General features: G+C 44.2%; 1 protein-coding gene across 1 annotated transcript in view; it reads left to right on the top strand.

Annotated features, from left to right (window-relative positions):
- The window catches only part of LOC120044377 (zinc finger SWIM domain-containing protein 6-like), a 67,161-nt gene extending 47,357 nt beyond the window's left edge, over positions 1 to 19,804 (top strand). Inside the window, exons 4-14 of the mRNA XM_038989005.1 lie at positions 8,985 to 9,135; positions 10,627 to 10,806; positions 11,043 to 11,213; positions 11,473 to 11,619; positions 11,798 to 11,944; positions 12,343 to 12,603; positions 13,695 to 13,830; positions 17,288 to 17,445; positions 17,602 to 17,765; positions 17,847 to 17,928; positions 18,087 to 19,804. Coding sequence (XP_038844933.1) covers positions 8,985 to 9,135; positions 10,627 to 10,806; positions 11,043 to 11,213; positions 11,473 to 11,619; positions 11,798 to 11,944; positions 12,343 to 12,603; positions 13,695 to 13,830; positions 17,288 to 17,445; positions 17,602 to 17,765; positions 17,847 to 17,928; positions 18,087 to 18,952 — 2,463 coding nt within the window. The 3' untranslated portion in view covers positions 18,953 to 19,804. The remainder of the gene's footprint in view (positions 1 to 8,984; positions 9,136 to 10,626; positions 10,807 to 11,042; positions 11,214 to 11,472; positions 11,620 to 11,797; positions 11,945 to 12,342; positions 12,604 to 13,694; positions 13,831 to 17,287; positions 17,446 to 17,601; positions 17,766 to 17,846; positions 17,929 to 18,086) is intronic.
- Positions 19,805 to 20,222: the final 418 nt, after the last annotated feature.

Genomic DNA, 20,222 nt, shown 5'->3' with positions numbered 1-20,222 from the left:
GAGAAGTGGTCTGTGGTCACCACCAGCAGAACCACTCCTTTATTGGGGGTGTCTTGCTAATTGCCTATAATTTCCACCTGTTGTCTATTCCATTTGCACAACAGCATGTGAAATTTATTGTCAATCAGTGTTGCTTCCTAAGTGGACAGTTTGATTTCACAGAAGTGTGATTGACTTGGAGTTACATTGTGTTGTTTAAGTGTTCCCTTTATTTTTTTGAGCAGTGTATATTAAGGCCAAATATAAGTCTTAATGAAGAAACTGCTATAGACAATACTGAAGTAAGATATTAGTGGCTCATGTTAACATTATGTGGAGGTCAACTGATCCTAGATCTGTGACTTTAAGTGCCTAAAGCCAACTCTAATATACAGTACCAGTCAAAAGTTTGGACACACAAACTCATTTAAGGGTTTTTCTTTATTTTTACTATTTTCTACATTGTAGAATAATAGTGAAAACATCAAAACTGAGAATAATACATATGGAATCATGTTGTAACCAAAAAAGTGTTAAACAACTCAAAATATATTTTATATTTGAGATTCTTCAAACCCTTTGCCTTGATGACAGCTTTGCACACTCTTGGCATTCTCTCACCCAGCTTCACCTGGAATGCTTTTCCAGCAGTCTTGAAGGAGTTCTCACATATGCTGAGTACTTGTTGGTTGCTTTTCCTTCACTCTACGGTCCAACTCATCCCAAACCATCTCAATTGGGTTGAGGTCGGCTGATTGTGTAGGCCAGGTCATCTGATGCAGCACTCCATCACTCTCCTTGGTCAAATAGCCCTTACACAGCCTGGAGGTGAGTTTTGGGTCATTGTCCTTTTGAAAAATAAATGATATCCCCACTAAGCGCAGACAAGATGGGATGGTGTATCGCTGCAGAATGCTGTGGTAGCCATGCTGGTTAAGTGTGCCTTAAATTCTAAATAAATCTCTGACAGTGTCACCAGCAAAGCACCACCACACCTCCTTCTCCATGCTTCACGGTGGGAACCACACATGCATAGATAATCCGTTCACCTGCTCTGCGTCTCACAAAGACACAGTTGGACCCAAACATTTCAAATTTGGACTCATCAGACCAAAGGACAGATTTCCACCGGTCTAATGTCCATTGCTAGAGTTTCTTGGGCCAAACAAGTCTCTTCTTATTTTTGGTGTCCTTTAGTAGTGGTTTCTTTGCAGCAATTCGGCCATGAAGGCCTGATTCACGCATTCTCCTCTGAACAGTTGATGTTACTTGAACTCTGGGAAGCATTTATTTGGGCTGCAATCTGAGGCTGGTAACTCTAATGAACTCATCCTCTGCAGCAGAGGTAACTCTGGTTCTTCCTTTCCTGTGGCGGTCCTCATGAGAGCCAGTTTAATTATAGCGCTTGATGGTTTTTGTGACTGCACTTGAAGAAACTTTTAAAAAGTTATTGACATTTTCCTCATTGACTGACCTTCATGCCTTAAAGTAATGATGGACTGTTGTCTCTGTTTCCTTACTTGCGCTGTTCTTGCCATAATAGGGACTTGGTATTTTACCAAATAGAGCTATCTTCTGTATACCACCCCTACCTTGTCACAACACAACTGATTGGCTCAAACGCATTAAGAAAGAAAGAAATTCCACAAATGTACTTTTAACAAGGCACACCTGTTAATTGAAATGCATTCCAGGTGACTACCTTATGAAGCTGTCAAGAGTGTGCGAAGAGAGTGCCAAGAGTGTGCGAAGCTGTCATCAAGGCAAAGGGTGTTTACTTAAAATAATGTCAAATCTCAAATATATTTTTATTTGTTTAACACTTTTTTGGTTACTATGTGATTCCATATGTGTTATTTCATAGTTTTGATGTCTACAATATTATTCTACAATGTAGAAAATAGTAAAAATATAGAATCCCTTGAATGAGTATGTGTGTCCAAACATTTGACTGGTACTGTATATCTATTTTGCGGTTGGCTAAAGCCTCAAGTATGAAGGTAGGGTGGCCACGCCCATCTCGTTTATGAACTTTATGGGGCCTAAGGCCATTTCTAATATATAGATGCTGCTATTGGCTCAGTATTCAAGTATGATGTCGGGGGTGCCACGTTGTGCCACCCAGTTAAGTTACAAGTGTCCAGGGGCAAGCCTTCTTATATCAATGGTCTGATTAGCTCGAGACTCACATACGCATCTCCCCTCATTGCCATAGACATGTTTAAGCTATGACCCCCTAGACAAATCCCCTCAATAGCTTTGAAGACTAGAAATGTACGAATACCCTTAGTTAGATAGAATTTGTAAACGTTCCAAAAAGGGCCAAAAAAAACGGATAAAAATCTGTTTTTATAATATGTACCAGTTCATGAGGGTTGCCTAATCGCACACATGACATTTTAGAAAGATGTGACCTTTTTAACCCTTTGAAACAGCCCCTATGACCCCAATTCAAGGCACTTCCGGTTGTCACAGGAAGCTGAAAATAAACACATATCCTCATTGGGGTAGGCTTTTACAGAATCCTGAGTTTCAAGTCTTTACGTTAAGAACTGACTGATTTACAGAGGGTTGAACTCAGTGTTTATACAAACTGCAGGTTGGGTATATCAAAACCACTTTTAGGGTAATTTAACCACTTCCGGTTGCTCTAGGAAGCTTAAACTCAACACAGGTAATCCTCATAGTGGCCTGATGGATTGTCATTGAAGACAGCTTGAGATGGCAATCATAACCCACATAGGCATCAGGTTGAATTTAGGGCAGCAGGCAATGTATTCCTATGGGGAGAGATGTCAATGTAAACTGTTAGAAGAAAACACCCTGTTTTCACTGTTAAGGGTTAATTCCACACTGTCAAGGTTAGGCTTGCACAGATCGGGAGGACCTTGGGAAGGTTCCTGTGATTGAATTGTGCTTCTAGCCTCAACGGTTCTGCCGCTGTCACCCAAAAGCACCTCACATTTAGGTCAGGCTTCGTTTTGGGCCTTGTGCTAAGACCTTTCTGGATGTCAATATCGTTCCCCAAAAACGTCAGAGACAGCTGCTCTTCACATATGTGGCTCTGTATATGGCCCCCAACCATAATCTGGAAATATATTAAATTCAGACTATACATGGATACATAGCACTACCTAGGTGGAACTTGTAAGTCCTCCAAAAAGAGCCAAAAAAAACGGATAAAAATCTGTTTTTATAATATGTACCGGTTCATGAGGGTTGCCTAATCACACACATGACATTTTAGAAAGATGTGACCTTTTTAACCCTTTGAAACAGCCCCTATGACCCCAATTCAAGGCACTTCCGGTTGTCACAGGAAGCTGAAAATAAACACATATCCTCATTGGGGTAGGCTTTTACAGAATCCTGAGTTTCAAGTCTTTACGTTAAGAACTGACTGATTTACAGAGGGTTGAACTCAGTGTTTATACAAACTGCAGGTTGGGTATATCAAAACCACTTTTAGGGTAATTTAACCACTTCCGGTTGCTCTAGGAAGCTTAAACTCAACACAGGTAATCCTCATAGTGGCCTGATGGATTGTCATTGAAGACAGCTTGAGATGGCAATCATAACCCACATAGGCATCAGGTTGAATTTAGGGCAGCAGGCAATGTATTCCTATGGGGAGAGATGTCAATGTAAACTGTTAGAAGAAAACACCCTGTTTTCACTGTTAAGGGTTAATTCCACACTGTCAAGGTTAGGCTTGCACAGATCGGGAGGACCTTGGGAAGGTTCCTGTGATTGAATTGTGCTTCTAGCCTCAACGGTTCTGCCGCTGTCACCCAAAAGCACCTCACATTTAGGTCAGGCTTCGTTTTGGGCCTTGTGCTAAGACCTTTCTGGATGTCAATATCGTTCCCCAAAAACGTCAGAGACAGCTGCTCTTCACATATGTGGCTCTGTATATGGCCCCCAACCATAATCTGGAAATATATTAAATTCAGACTATACATGGATACATAGCACTACCTAGGTGGAACTTGTAAGTCCTCCAAAAAGAGCCAAAAAAAACGGATAAAAATCTGTTTTTATAATATGTACCGGTTCATGAGGGTTGCCTAATCACACACATGACATTTTAGAAAGATGTGACCTTTTTAACCCTTTGAAACAGCCCCTATGACCCCAATTCAAGGCACTTCCGGTTGTCACAGGAAGCTGAAAATAAACACATATCCTCATTGGGGTAGGCTTTTACAGAATCCTGAGTTTCAAGTCTTTACGTTAAGAACTGACTGATTTACAGAGGGTTGAACTCAGTGTTTATACAAACTGCAGGTTGGGTATATCAAAACCACTTTTAGGGTAATTTAACCACTTCCGGTTGCTCTAGGAAGCTTAAACTCAACACAGGTAATCCTCATAGTGGCCTGATGGATTGTCATTGAAGACAGCTTGAGATGGCAATCATAACCCACATAGGCATCAGGTTGAATTTAGGGCAGCAGGCAATGTATTCCTATGGGGAGAGATGTCAATGTAAACTGTTAGAAGAAAACACCCTGTTTTCACTGTTAAGGGTTAATTCCACACTGTCAAGGTTAGGCTTGCACAGATCGGGAGGACCTTGGGAAGGTTCCTGTGATTGAATTGTGCTTCTAGCCTCAACGGTTCTGCCGCTGTCACCCAAAAGCACCTCACATTTAGGTCAGGCTTCGTTTTGGGCCTTGTGCTAAGACCTTTCTGGATGTCAATATCGTTCCCCAAAAACGTCAGAGACAGCTGCTCTTCACATATGTGGCTCTGTATATGGCCCCCAACCATAATCTGGAAATATATTAAATTCAGACTATACATGGATACATAGCACTACCTAGGTGGAACTTGTAAGTCCTCCAAAAAGAGCCAAAAAAAACGGATAAAAATCTGTTTTTATAATATGTACCGGTTCATGAGGGTTGCCTAATCACACACATGACATTTTAGAAAGATGTGACCTTTTTAACCCTTTGAAACAGCCCCTATGACCCCAATTCAAGGCACTTCCGGTTGTCACAGGAAGCTGAAAATAAACACATATCCTCATTGGGGTAGGCTTTTACAGAATCCTGAGTTTCAAGTCTTTACGTTAAGAACTGACTGATTTACAGAGGGTTGAACTCAGTGTTTATACAAACTGCAGGTTGGGTATATCAAAACCACTTTTAGGGTAATTTAACCACTTCCGGTTGCTCTAGGAAGCTTAAACTCAACACAGGTAATCCTCATAGTGGCCTGATGGATTGTCATTGAAGACAGCTTGAGATGGCAATCATAACCCACATAGGCATCAGGTTGAATTTAGGGCAGCAGGCAATGTATTCCTATGGGGAGAGATGTCAATGTAAACTGTTAGAAGAAAACACCCTGTTTTCACTGTTAAGGGTTAATTCCACACTGTCAAGGTTAGGCTTGCACAGATCGGGAGGACCTTGGGAAGGTTCCTGTGATTGAATTGTGCTTCTAGCCTCAACGGTTCTGCCGCTGTCACCCAAAAGCACCTCACATTTAGGTCAGGCTTCGTTTTGGGCCTTGTGCTAAGACCTTTCTGGATGTCAATATCGTTCCCCAAAAACGTCAGAGACAGCTGCTCTTCACATATGTGGCTCTGTATATGGCCCCCAACCATAATCTGGAAATATATTAAATTCAGACTATACATGGATACATAGCACTACCTAGGTGGAACTTGTAAGTCCTCCAAAAAGAGCCAAAAAAAACGGATAAAAATCTGTTTTTATAATATGTACCGGTTCATGAGGGTTGCCTAATCACACACATGACATTTTAGAAAGATGTGACCTTTTTAACCCTTTGAAACAGCCCCTATGACCCCAATTCAAGGCACTTCCGGTTGTCACAGGAAGCTGAAAATAAACACATATCCTCATTGGGGTAGGCTTTTACAGAATCCTGAGTTTCAAGTCTTTACGTTAAGAACTGACTGATTTACAGAGGGTTGAACTCAGTGTTTATACAAACTGCAGGTTGGGTATATCAAAACCACTTTTAGGGTAATTTAACCACTTCCGGTTGCTCTAGGAAGCTTAAACTCAACACAGGTAATCCTCATAGTGGCCTGATGGATTGTCATTGAAGACAGCTTGAGATGGCAATCATAACCCACATAGGCATCAGGTTGAATTTAGGGCAGCAGGCAATGTATTCCTATGGGGAGAGATGTCAATGTAAACTGTTAGAAGAAAACACCCTGTTTTCACTGTTAAGGGTTAATTCCACACTGTCAAGGTTAGGCTTGCACAGATCGGGAGGACCTTGGGAAGGTTCCTGTGATTGAATTGTGCTTCTAGCCTCAACGGTTCTGCCGCTGTCACCCAAAAGCACCTCACATTTAGGTCAGGCTTCGTTTTGGGCCTTGTGCTAAGACCTTTCTGGATGTCAATATCGTTCCCCAAAAACGTCAGAGACAGCTGCTCTTCACATATGTGGCTCTGTATATGGCCCCCAACCATAATCTGGAAATATATTAAATTCAGACTATACATGGATACATAGCACTACCTAGGTGGAACTTGTAAGTCCTCCAAAAAGAGCCAAAAAAAACGGATAAAAATCTGTTTTTATAATATGTACCGGTTCATGAGGGTTGCCTAATCACACACATGACATTTTAGAAAGATGTGACCTTTTTAACCCTTTGAAACAGCCCCTATGACCCCAATTCAAGGCACTTCCGGTTGTCACAGGAAGCTGAAAATAAACACATATCCTCATTGGGGTAGGCTTTTACAGAATCCTGAGTTTCAAGTCTTTACGTTAAGAACTGACTGATTTACAGAGGGTTGAACTCAGTGTTTATACAAACTGCAGGTTGGGTATATCAAAACCACTTTTAGGGTAATTTAACCACTTCCGGTTGCTCTAGGAAGCTTAAACTCAACACAGGTAATCCTCATAGTGGCCTGATGGATTGTCATTGAAGACAGCTTGAGATGGCAATCATAACCCACATAGGCATCAGGTTGAATTTAGGGCAGCAGGCAATGTATTCCTATGGGGAGAGATGTCAATGTAAACTGTTAGAAGAAAACACCCTGTTTTCACTGTTAAGGGTTAATTCCACACTGTCAAGGTTAGGCTTGCACAGATCGGGAGGACCTTGGGAAGGTTCCTGTGATTGAATTGTGCTTCTAGCCTCAACGGTTCTGCCGCTGTCACCCAAAAGCACCTCACATTTAGGTCAGGCTTCGTTTTGGGCCTTGTGCTAAGACCTTTCTGGATGTCAATATCGTTCCCCAAAAACGTCAGAGACAGCTGCTCTTCACATATGTGGCTCTGTATATGGCCCCAAACCATAATCTGGAAATATATTAAATTCAGACTATACATGGATACATAGCACTACCTAGGTGGAACTTGTAAGTCCTCCAAAAAGAGCCAAAAAAACCAGATAAAAATCTGTTTTTATAATATGTACCGGTTCATGAGGGTTGCCTAATCACACACATGACATTTTAGAAAGATGTGACCTTTTTAACCCTTTGAAACAGCCCCTATGACCCCAATTCAAGGCACTTCCGGTTGTCACAGGAAGCTGAAAATAAACACATATCCTCATTGGGGTAGGCTTTTACAGAATCCTGAGTTTCAAGTCTTTACGTTAAGAACTGACTGATTTACAGCGTTCGCCACAATAACATCTGCTAACCATGTGTCTTTATATACGGTATGTTATACCATATATGGCATCTTGCCTATGCCGCTCGGTCATTACTCATCCATATATTTATATGTATATATTCTATTCCATCCCTTTACTTGATTTGTGTGTATTAGGTAGTTGTTCTGGAACGGTTGTTGTTGAATTGCTAGATTACTTGTTAGATATTACTACAATGTGTCCTAAAATGGTTACAAATACAAGACTGTGTGTGTGTGTGTGTGTGACAAGAACATTTGATTTGATTTGTTTTGATACGCTGCAGTATGGTATGTTACCACCAGGTGGCTTACAAAAATACCCCCTTCTTAGGACCCTGACAGTTTTGTGTGATTTTCAAACCAGGCATATTAGCATGCTATTTGCAGGCTATTCCAATGGTTTCCCTAGTTGAGACCATGGTTTTGGACCTAACTTGGTCAAAGGTCCTAATATGGAAGGTGTTTATATAAGTTGAGGTCCTAATACGATCTCAAAAACGAGAACACACACACACACACACACACACACACACTCCCCTCCTCTAGACACTCACCACGTCTCTGTGTAAAACTTTGCAATGACTATTATTACCAGTGGAAGAGGCTGAAACGTTGCATTATATCTCCTTTCATATATAAACGCATTAACATCAACATTGCATTTCTCCCAGTGTATTTCCACAGCCAAGTTGTTTCTGTTCAGTTCAAAGCCACTGTTTCTCTGTTAGTCTAAAGAGCCATTAGCATGGCAGTTGGCACATACATTAAACAGTACAATTGTTGAGGTTTGATGTTGCTTTTAGCCCTGGATGTATACCTGTCTCTACACCAGATGAGTGTTAGTCTGGCTGGTGTGCCAACCTCAGCAATATGATATGCTCTTCTAGTGTAGATTTAGCCTAATGTAAAATATTTAGCCTAGCGCTAATGTGAAATATGTAGCCTAGCGCTAATGTGAAATATGTAGCCTAGCGCTAATGTGAAATATGTAGCCTAGCGCTAATGTGAAATATGTAGCCTAGCGCTAATGTGAAATATGTAGCCTAGCGCTAATGTGATGTACTTAGCCTAGCGCTAATGTGAAATATTTAGCCTAGTGCTAATGTGAATATTTAGCCTAGCGCTATAATGTGAAATATTTAGCCTAGCGCTAATGTGAATATTTAGCCTAGCGCTAATGTGTTGACCGCTATGTAAATACTGTCTGGCCATTAGAACCTCCGCCCCTAGTTATCTGCCTGCATTAAGCTCTACACACACACACACACACACACACACACACACACACACACACACACACACACACACACACACACACACACACACACACTGATGCTGTCCTCCCTGTCCCATAGGTGAGGGAGATGCTGCGTATGCGTGACTCCAACGGAGCACGGATGTTAACACTGATCACAGAACAGTTTATGGCCGACCCTCGCCTGGCACTGTGGAGACAGCAGGGCACCACCATGAACGACAAGTACAGACAGCTCTGGGACGAACTAGGTGAGTGTATATACACACACACACACACACACTAATGAACCGCAGGATCATTAACAAACATGCATGCTCACACACATACAGTAGGCTACTTTATGTACTGTACATATTTACTGATAGACAACACAAACGGAAACCTTACGTACTGTTGTATTTATCATTAAACTCTGCTGCCATCTTCTACACATGCAATCACCATACCATACTCCCTTTATCTCTGCTTAATTATTTATTTATCGACTTTAGATAGGAAGCACTCACATGTCCACTGTGGCCTTCAGTACAGATTACTTGTATACACACACACACACACACACACACACACACACACACACACACACACACACACACACACACACACACACACTGATTGAGGTTTTGGGGTTATGCAGCCTATGTTATGTTAGTTGTGCTCTCCTGCTAATGTGTGAATGGGGACAAAAAAGTCTCTGGATGTCAACCTCCTATTTTCATTTCTGTATTCTCACATTTATTATTCACTATGTTCACAGACAGACAGACAGAGGTTTCTGCTTTGATTTGTATTTTTAAAAGTAAAAATGCGTTGACGTCCAGACTCTCGGAGTCCTTTTCTGACTGCTTGATATGTGGCAAATGCTGCCTCTCGGGTCGGCTGCTTTCCACTTTTGTTTTTTAGTCCTCCTCAGGGCCGCTACTTCGCTCCTCATCCAGACACAGCCATCCTTCCTTCATTTCTCCTCTATGAAGGAAGGATGGCTGCGAACCACCCCTTTTTATTTTTTCTGACCATTTGTCCTTGTTGCTCTCTCTCTGCCTTTCTGAACATTTTCATCCCCTTTTATGTGCATCAATCGTTGCCACATCATAGTTGTAATAGCAGACTGTGTGTGTGTGTGTGTGTGTGTGTGTGTGTGTGTGTGTGTGTGTGTGTGTGTGTGTGTGTGTGTGTGTATTAGCTGATGTGTTTTTGGTTTGTCTTTGTGACACTATCGTCCTACATCTTCCTGAATGTGTTATGATATCCATGGAGACTTCTTCACTTTTAGTCTTTAGTTTGTTTCTGTTTACCTGGTATTGATGTATGCAGTGTGTGTCTGTGACAGTGCGTGAAGGACAAATACAGTTCCCGCTTTTCAAAGAGTTTGTCGACAAGGAAAGTTTGTGTGTCAGCGCAAGACTATATCTACAACTACAAAGTATGCAACTCCCTTACGTTTTTGCGGGGGGGGGGGGGGGGGGTGCATTTTTTTAACGGAATATCTAAACTTTAGATTTCTTTGAAAAGTTGGATAAACTTTCAAACCCATCTCTAAATAACAACACAACAATAGACCCAAAAATGTGGGTCCAAAACAAAAGATTGACGGGATCTCTTTTACCTGCATTTTAGTTTGGTTCTGTGAGTTTACCACCTTCAGACTATTCTCCTCATTTTAGCCTGAAGTCAAACATGACCTTGGGTAGAATAAGACCTAACCTGTGTGTGGGTGCGCGTGTGGTTTGTGTGTGCAGGTGCCCTGTGGATGTGTATCGTGTTGAACCCCCACTGTAAGACGGAGCAGAAGTGCTCGTGGCTCAGAGAGCTGAGGAGGTGGAACAGCGTGGACGTGTGCCCCTGGGAGGATGGTAACCATGGCAACGATCTGCCCAACCTCACCCACTCCCTGCCTCAGGGTGCCCATGGCAACCAAGGTGAGAGACGGGACTCTTTTCTTTCTCCACATCAACCCTCCGTCTTTCTTTCTCTCTGTGTATATCTGTCTTTCTTGTCTTCTCGGTCTCCCTCGCTCCATCTCTCTTTTGTTAGCCTGCAGCTAACGTTTGAACTCTCCCTCCCTCCAGTACCCTCTCCCACTTCATCCCTCTCTCCCTCCTCCCTTCTCTCTTCTCTGTCTAATGCGAGTCTCTCTCCCTCTCCATCCTGTCAGAGTCGCGTCCCCACAGGACGGTGTTCACACGGGCAATCGAGGCGTGTGACCTCCACTGGCAGGATCGTCACCTGCAGCACATCATTGCCAGCGACCTCTATGCCAACTACTGTTACCACGACAACCAGGACGGCTCGCTCTTCGACACACGTGGATGGCCCATGTGGCACGGTGAGTGTGTGTGTTTGAGAGTGTGTTTATTTTTAGTGTGTATCGTGATGATTGGTGTGTGTGTGTAAAGGGGAAACAGAGAACTGTGTGTGTGTGTGTTTGAGAGTGTGTTTATTTTTTGTGTGTGTAAAGGGGAAATGGAGGACTGTGTGTCTATATGTGTGTTGTCTTATGTCAAGTGGTCACATTTTGCCAAAAGCCTTATAGAAAAGGATAAAGACAACATTGGTTCATCTCTCTCTGTCTCTGTGTCTCTCAGAACACGTCCCGACGGCTTGTGCTCGGGTGGATGCCCTGCGTTCCCATGGTTACCCCCGCGAAGCACTTCGATTGGCCATTGCCGTGGTAAACACACTACGACGGCAGCAGCAGAGGCAACTGGAGCACTTCCGCCGACATAAGAAAGGTCAGACTGCACGTATTAGATGACATAGGACTGCTTTAAAGCCTCAATGGACTCTTATAAAGCCTCATAAGTGCAGATATAGAGCTCTGTTACATACTAAAGTAGTAGTGTCAATAGGGTTGACACTATGTTACTATGTGCCCTGTAGTTGACATGTGTTGCATCCTGTCCGTGACAGAGCTGCTCCATAAAGCCATCACCTCCATAACCAACATGGAAGGCTGGGTGGGTCACCCCCTGGATCCCATCGGCACCCTGTTCAGCACCCTCACTGAAACGGGACGGGGGGCAGAGGAGGGGGCCAACACCTGCCTTGACCTCTCAGGTACTAAAAAGAATAATCAATCTAGTCTTCTTTGTCTCCACCTTTGATTCTAATCTTCTCCTTTTTTTCCCCTCACTCAGATGGTCCCTCTCTCAACCCTTCCCTCACATTCCCCTTTTCCTTATCCCTCTGTCTTTCCTCTCCTAGTTAAAAAATTGTCACGGCACACACTAAGCTGGCCCGGTGATATGGAAAAGTACTAGCTGGAGGTCTTGGACCCGTCCCAAATACTTTGACCTGGGACGTGGTCAAATGTGTAGTCTATATGGAATAGGGTGCTGTTTGGGACAGACTGACCCTCAGTGTTGTGGACTAGGAGGGAGGCTCCAAACCTCAGAGAACACTGAAAAACTGACTACTAGGTACTGACCCTTTGTGTCTCTCTCTCTCTCGCTTAGATTGTTCCAGTGTGGTGAGTCGTGCGGAGCTGCAGCGGTTGCCAGTGCAGAGGTTGCTAGGCGAGGGCGAATCATACGGGGCGCTGGCTGTGGAGACTGCTCTGATTGGCTTAGGCCAGCAGAGGGTCATGCCTGATGGGCTGTACGCCCAGGAGAAGGTGTGTCGCAACGAAGAGCAGCTATTGGCCAAGCTGCAGGAAGTGGAGCTGGATGACACGCTGGTCAAGATCTTCCGCAAACAAGCCGTCTTCCTGTTAGAGAGTGAGGACACACACACACACAGTGTCCTTTACTTTGGTTATCGGATAAAGTGTCAAATAATCTTCCATATGGTTGTTATGAATGTGTGGAGTGTGTGTTTCCATGGCTGAGCTGTAGCTGTGTGAGGTAAAACGAGAGCGGGCTTTTGGTCTCTCCTTCCCTCTCTCCTTCCCTCTCTCCTTCTCTCCAAGCATTGAGGCTCTATGCTGAAGCACATTTCACTCCTCCATCTCAATATTTATTATCTTATTATCTTTCATTCAGTGGGGTAAATATAACTAGAACCGCCTTAAGCCAGACCAAAATAAGCCTCACACAGTAAAACTAGCAATGTGTCGGCAGCCACACACACACACACACACACACACACACACACACACACACACACACACACACACACACACACACACACACACACACACACACACACACACACTGTACTGACATCTTGTACTGGGACAGAATGTGACTGCTGTGGTTTGGTTATGGGAGTGGGAGAGATGGTAGACCCAGCCCTCAAACCTCCAGTCCCACCCTAACCCCATGCCTCTGCCCAGGATGACCACCCACCTCTGGGCTGGTTGGTAATTGAGTCCCAGGCTCTAAGGCCTAAGACTGCTGGAGACTGTAATGTGGCTCGTGGTCTGTGGTCGGGGAGGGGGTAATGGGGCTTGTGGTCGGGGGGCGGGGAGGGGCTGTTCAGTCTAGAATAACCCAGTGGATACGAGGGGAGGGAAGCCTAGTCTGCACATCTGGCCATATGGCATTCACCACGTCATGGTGACCGCTTTGTGCTGCGTGGCCTTTTCTCCTCTGGACTGAGACTGGGAGGAGGAAACTATGATAGCCACTGTCTAGCCACGCAATAATACACACACACACGCACACACACTTATAAGTATACTGTACACACACATTCTCCTTTTATACGGCACCACAGACCGAAATATAATTAAATGTATTTTCTATTTTTGCATCTGATATTTCAATGTTCTTTTAATTTGTTCCAAACTGTTTCACCCCCTCTCTTCCTGTTTGAAACACACTGGTCTGTGGGTTAACATGTTCTTCCTCCCTCCGTGTGTCTCCAGGTGGGCCGTACAGTGGCCTGGGAGAGATTGTCCACAGAGAGAGTGTTCCCATGCATACCTTCACCCGCTATCTCTTCACCTCTCTCCTACCTCACGACGCTGAACTGGCGTACAAGATTGCACTGAGAGCCATGCGGTGAGTCACTCACCTTTATCATTATTTGTGTTTGTTGCGTTTGTGTTGTGCGTGCGCTGTATGTGCGCGTGTGTTATGCAGATGGGGCGGCTCTGTTTTGATGTTCGTAGGGGGACCTGGATCAGTGAATATTAATGATGTTAATGAGAGTTTAATTAGTGTGTGTAATGAGCAGGCTCGCACACGCCTGGCCTACAGGGACAGGACAGCTACGTGGCTAACGCTAACATCTCTCTACCATTTCACTTCTCAACGAGCTGCGCTTTGAACAATGCTAACAATGTGGTGATGCTAAATGATTGTGAACGAGTAAGAGCTACGTCGCGTACGGAGAGATGCAAGCCGGAGCAGAGGCCGGAGTGTAATGAAAATGCACCACAGCATTTCCACAAGGCTCCAGGCCTCCCCAGTCCACTTCTCTCCCCACCCAGCCCTGTGGAAGGGGGTGAGGTAGACTAATGTGGCCACTACTTCTAGCTGCTCCAGGGTCCTGGTTGTCTGTCTGCTCAGCACGTAATGAATGTGTGCAATGTAGCGTGGTGCTGGCGTAATATGATAGCAGTGTATGCTTTCCCACCCTCATGGGAAAGGTGCTGCTGGTTAAATATAGTGCTAGGTAAAAGGACTGTCTTTTAATGGCCCATTACAACACTATCATAGACTCAGAGAGCCTCTCGGTATTCACACCTCTGCTTAACGCTAAGGAGGAATTGATCTTTAGCTCAAGGAATGTACAATAGGCACACCCAGCTGATTTCAATAGTGCAGGGCGGATGGAATATTATGTAGAAAGACATGATAATACCCTCATATTGTTAACGCTTCCGGAGTTTTAGATGGATGAAGATGCATGTCCATCGAAATGTTCTAATGTCTCTACCGTGGAGCCTCGACTCGTCTTCGCGGTGGCCTAGGGAGCGTTTTGTATAAAGAAGAGATGTTGAGTCGAAGTCTTCCAGCGGATGCCGGGATTTGATAGATTGGGGATGTGAATAGACGTTTGTGAAGTGTTTACTTTGTCTGAGGGTGAAGACCAGGAGGTAGAGAGTTCAGTAGTCTCACTGATGTTCACCAGAAACCAGGACCAGACTAAAGGAACTGGATAGTTGCTCTTTTTCACATCCATCTATGGGTCGTTCCACCAATTTATCGGTGCCTTTTTGAGTAGTGTGAATATGTAGTGTAACTTGTTTAGCAAATGTTAACATTCTGTCATAAAGAGCACCTGTTCAACTTAATAAAAAACAAACATGTTTTCCCATTTCAAGAGGTTAAATAAGAACAAATGACTATAGTAAGTGCCTGCAACTTATCCGGAACGCAGCAGCCCGCCTGGTTTTCAACTTTCCCAAGTTCTGTCATTTCTCTTAACCAACACTTGACCCCACCACCACAAAACACTCGAAAATTGCTATAAACAGTAGAACTAGCTCACCTACTTTTTAAACTATTATTTGACTATTTAGATGTTCAATATTTATTTTTGGGAAAAAATATTTCAAAAGTTATGGTTTCACCATATTAAAATGAGAATTTAGTTCACGTAACAGGGTTGACCTTAAAATTAGGGACAGTTTTTTTGTTTTTTTTATTAATCACACATTTTGCTTTTTTTTGTCATTTTAAACACTGCAGCTACTCTTCCTGGGATCCATGGAATCACATGAAATAAAAAATAATCTTCAGAAATGACATTGTCAAAGCAACAAAAGTAACTAGGACTTTACAATGTTGGTGAAAACTTGGATCAATGTTGGAGTAAAGTGGGTTACACTTCCTAGAAGTCACAGAGGACGCACAGAGGGACATGTCAAAATGCAGACGTTTAGCAAGTCTTTAATCATTATAAAAATGTAAAATAAAGATTGACATTTTTCATGTGGTCCATATTAAAGGACACTTAATTTTAATATCACAGGCTTTTAAAATGCAATATTCGTGCACAATTTCAGAGCCCCTTGCCCTGAGGCCCCTGGCACCCTCGCTCTTGAACACCTCTGGTGTGAAAAGTATTAAAAGCATCCCGTTCTGCCTTTTTACACGGCACTATAGTGCCACAGGACCAATCGGACACCGTAGCTGTCCTCATCAGTGGCTTGGGACTGAAGGGTGTGTTACGTTCTTACTGTTAAATGGATACACGTGTCATTGTAAAAATGGGACTTTTACGGTTCTGTTTTGAAGACTGGCTGTAAACCCGGCATTGAGTGTTCTACAGTGTCATTGATATGGTAAGATCATAATGTTTATGGTTGATGTATAGCCTAGCTTGTGCTGCGCGTGAAGTCAGCGTACACATATATATATATATACCTGTAGTAGGCTGTTTGAGTAGGAGAGAAAGAGAGAGCAGGAGAATACTAGCCCGAGCAATGGATTTGTTTTTGAGGTGGAATAAACGATGCAGCTTAAGATAAAAATGTACGATTTTTCACTCAAACATGGAGTATTTTCCAAGCTTTGGCTTATCGAAGCTCCGCAACCAATCCCAACCAGTGGTTTTCGGGTAAGTCACACAAAGAATGTTGACGAAGGCCCCATATTTAGGGAAATTTTTTATTTATTTTTTGCTTCGTTCCACCCCATGAATGGTCCAGAAGCCCCCCCCCCGGTGTGGTAGAGCTTTTAGCAGCTTTTTAGATGTGTTTGGAATGAACCCCTTGTTGCTATGGCATCAGCACGTCTTCCGTTTCACACCGAGTCTGTGTTCACACTCGCACAGCTCTCACCTTGCTTTTTTCCCCACCTTTTTATCTAGCAAGACTGTTGGCCAGACCGACCCCTATTACCTTGTCTAGGCACGACAGACTTCAGATCAAGATGTTTAAATACAGATTTTGTTGGTGCTCACGTGGCAATAGTATCTCTGGCCCTTTTCTCTGAAGTGCATGCGTGTGTGAGTGTCCGTGCACCCGCGTGCGTGTGTACATGCGCTGAGGTGTGTAAGTATGTCTTTGATGTGTGTCCAGCCGTAGAGGCCTGGAAGGTGAATCCCCTAATTTCCCCATGGACTCAATTAGCTTTGTGATTGGTTGATCTGGCCAGGTTCTCTTCTCTTTCAAAGGCAGCGAGACCTTTGAAACTGGGCTGGAAGAAGAGGGTTGAATTAGAGATGAGCTGCCCACAGTGGCAGACATGAAGACTACCTGTGTTTCTGTGTGCTGTCAGTCTGTCCTATAGGGCCTGTTTTATACATTAGCAGGTGTTCCAAGCCCATGTCTTCATTAACAGCAAGAAAATAGCCGTTCTGCTACAGTTGATTCAGTTCTGTAATTAAGGACTAGGTTGGAAGTACATTTTCAATAATAAGCTAACAACCATAATGCACTCCAGAACACTGTCAAAACCTTGCTGGAGGTCCGTTGCTGATTTGCGCTTTGTGCACGCGCCAGTGTGTGTTCGTGTGCGTCTGTGTGTGTGATCCTAATCAGCCGTATGGTTTTTCTGTGCTCCTCAGGTTGCCTGTGTTGGAGTCCACAGCCTCGTCAGGTGACCTGTCGCGACCCCATCACATGGTGTCTGTGGTCCCCAACCGCTACCCTCGCTGGTTCACACTCTCCCACATAGAGTCCCAGCAGTGTGAACTGGCTTCCACCATGCTGACCGCAGCCAAAGGTAAACACATACATACATACATACATACATACATACATACATACATACATACATACATACATACATACATACATACACACACACACACACACACACACACACACATTTGGGTTCCTTTGTCATTGTACTGTATGTGTGTTGTCCCTGTTGTCCCAGGTGATAGTTGTAAGCTGGAGACGGTGCTAGAGTCCATCCAGAAGAACATCCACTCCTCGTCTCACATCTTTAAACTGGCCCAGGACGCCTTCAAGATCGCTACACTGATGGACAGCCTGCCAGACATTACACTGCTCAAAGTTTCACTGGAGCTTGGGCTACAGGTACACAAACACAGACACACACACACACACACACACACACACACACCTCTTTGCCATCGCTAACCGTCTCTCATTCATCAGGTGATGAGGATAACCCTGTCTACGTTAAATTGGAGGAGGAGGGAGATGGTACGGTGGTTAGTTACCTGTGCAACCGAAGTAGGTATGTGTACAACGTTTTCCCTTTTGACTTTCTATAATATAGTACATATTTAGTTAATGGACAGGATGAGGGCTTGAAAATGGATTGTCTTGTTATTCAAATTACTCTGCTAATCCCCTGACTTCTCCCTCTTTTTTTTGTGTGTGTGTGTCTCCTAGGTGTGTATGCGTTGGACAGCATCATGCAGAGTTGGTTCACCCTCTTCACCCCGACCGAGGCAACCAGCATCGTGGCCACCACCGTCATGTCCAACACCACCATTGTCCGCCTGCGCCTGGACTGTCATCAGCAGGAGAACCTGGCCTCTTCCGCCCGGACCCTGGCCCTGCAGTGTGCCATGAAGGATCCCCAGAACTGTGCCCTCTCCGCCCTCACCCTCTGCGAGAAGGACCACATCGCCTTCGAGACGGCCTACCAGATCGTCCTGGACGCGGCCGTCGCGGGGATGAGCTACACGCAGCTGTTTACGATAGCTAGGTACATGGAGCACAGAGGGTACCCTATGAGGGCGTACAAGCTAGCCACGTTAGCCATGGCTCATCTAAACCTCAGCTACAACCAGGATACCCACCCGGCTATCAACGACGTGCTGTGGGCCTGCGCTCTGAGTCACTCGCTGGGCAAGAACGAGCTGGCTGCCGTCATCCCCCTGGTGGTGAAGAGCGTGAAGTGCGCCACGGTGCTTTCCGACATTTTGCGGCGGTGCACGCTGACCACGCCGGGGATGGTGTCGGCGCTGCACAGCCGCAGGAACTCTGGGAAGCTGATGTCGCTGGACAAGGCTCCGCTCAGGCAGCTGCTGGACGCCACAATCGGGGCCTATATCAACACCACGCACTCTCGCCTCACGCACATCAGCCCGCGGCACTACAGCGAGTTCATCGAGTTCCTGGGGAAGTCCCGGGAGACGTTCCTCATGGCCCACGACGGACACATCCAGTTTACCCAGTTCATAGACAACCTTAAACAGATCTATAAGGGCAAGAAGAAACTCATGATGCTGGTGAGGGAGCGGTTTGGCTGACCAGGGTCGGTCCCTAGTACTTTTCTATTAACTCGCGTCTGCCTTTTTTTCAACTTCTTTTGGACTTGAACATGGACAAGTAAAGAGAGAGACCAAGCGAAAGAAGGAGAGAAAAAAATACTGATCAGAGCCACACGGTATTATCGTGATTTGCTGTTATTGTTATGAGCGTTATTACTGTCATTGCTATGTGTACAGACGTGTTCTATTTTCAGAAGAAGAAACGTGTCAAGTTGTGAATGTTGTGAGTGTTTCTCTGTGTGTGCGAGAGAAAAAACAGGATAACGAAAATGGCTTTTTCTGTTCGTGTTTTCTATTATTAGCATTTTTTTTATTGTGTTTTTTATTTTGGTTTTATACTGAGTATATTGTTGTCAAGTGGCTAAAGGCCCTTGTGCAAAAGCGCTTGTGTAAAAACGCATTGGCAGCCTCAAAGAGACACTATGGCTTTAAAACCACACAGCACCTCTTGGCTATTGGCTACCGAACGTAGGATGCACTGCACAGCTTGGCTCCTTGAGAAAACCACCATTAGCATTTCTGTTGACTCGGCACTTGTGTTTTCTCTAGGTCATAGGCATGAGAGAGGTTCTAGTTGTAGAATAATGCTCTTAACAGACTCGTTGTTTCAGATGTAGTAATAATGAATATCTGTTAGGTTGAGGACGGCAGTACAGGACCACAGTAATGCCACATGCACCGTAAGATGAGGATATGGAGTATTATCAAAGCGATTACTAGCATTTGATGTATTATGGCAGATATATCCCATAATGTACTTCGAACCATCAAACTTGTAATTGTGGCTTTGTTTTTTTTGGTTGAAGTCTTAAGATAAACTGTTGCTGGAGACATTGTCTCATACCTTCTTCAGTTTAACCCAGTCTTTGCTAAATGTACTGTATTGGTGTTTCAGAAATTGAAGAAATCCATTAGAGATCAGGTGGATCAGAATACTAGCCTGGTTACCTGACTGTTTCTGTACTCAGAAGACTAGCCTGGTTACCTGAATTTTTCTGTATTCAATGCTACAGTACATCGCTGCCTTGGCAAGACAACCAGACACAAGGTTAGCTAAAAAAGAAACAGACCTGCACCGACTAGTGACCCAGGCTACTGGAAGATGTGTCGGACTGGGTAACTAACTACAGATCATGGTTATAGTTGTGGAGTGTAGCTCCGGAACGGGCCAGTGTCGATGCTTTCTGTGCGTGTGGAACCATAGAATAATTAGAATAGCATTAGAATTCGGGTTCTAATAGGCCTCTTC

Source organism: Salvelinus namaycush, chromosome 1 (assembly GCF_016432855.1).
Source record: "Salvelinus namaycush isolate Seneca chromosome 1, SaNama_1.0, whole genome shotgun sequence".
In the NCBI taxonomy this organism is placed as follows: Eukaryota; Metazoa; Chordata; class Actinopteri; order Salmoniformes; family Salmonidae; genus Salvelinus; species Salvelinus namaycush.
This window is presented reverse-complemented; position numbering and strand designations above follow the sequence as displayed.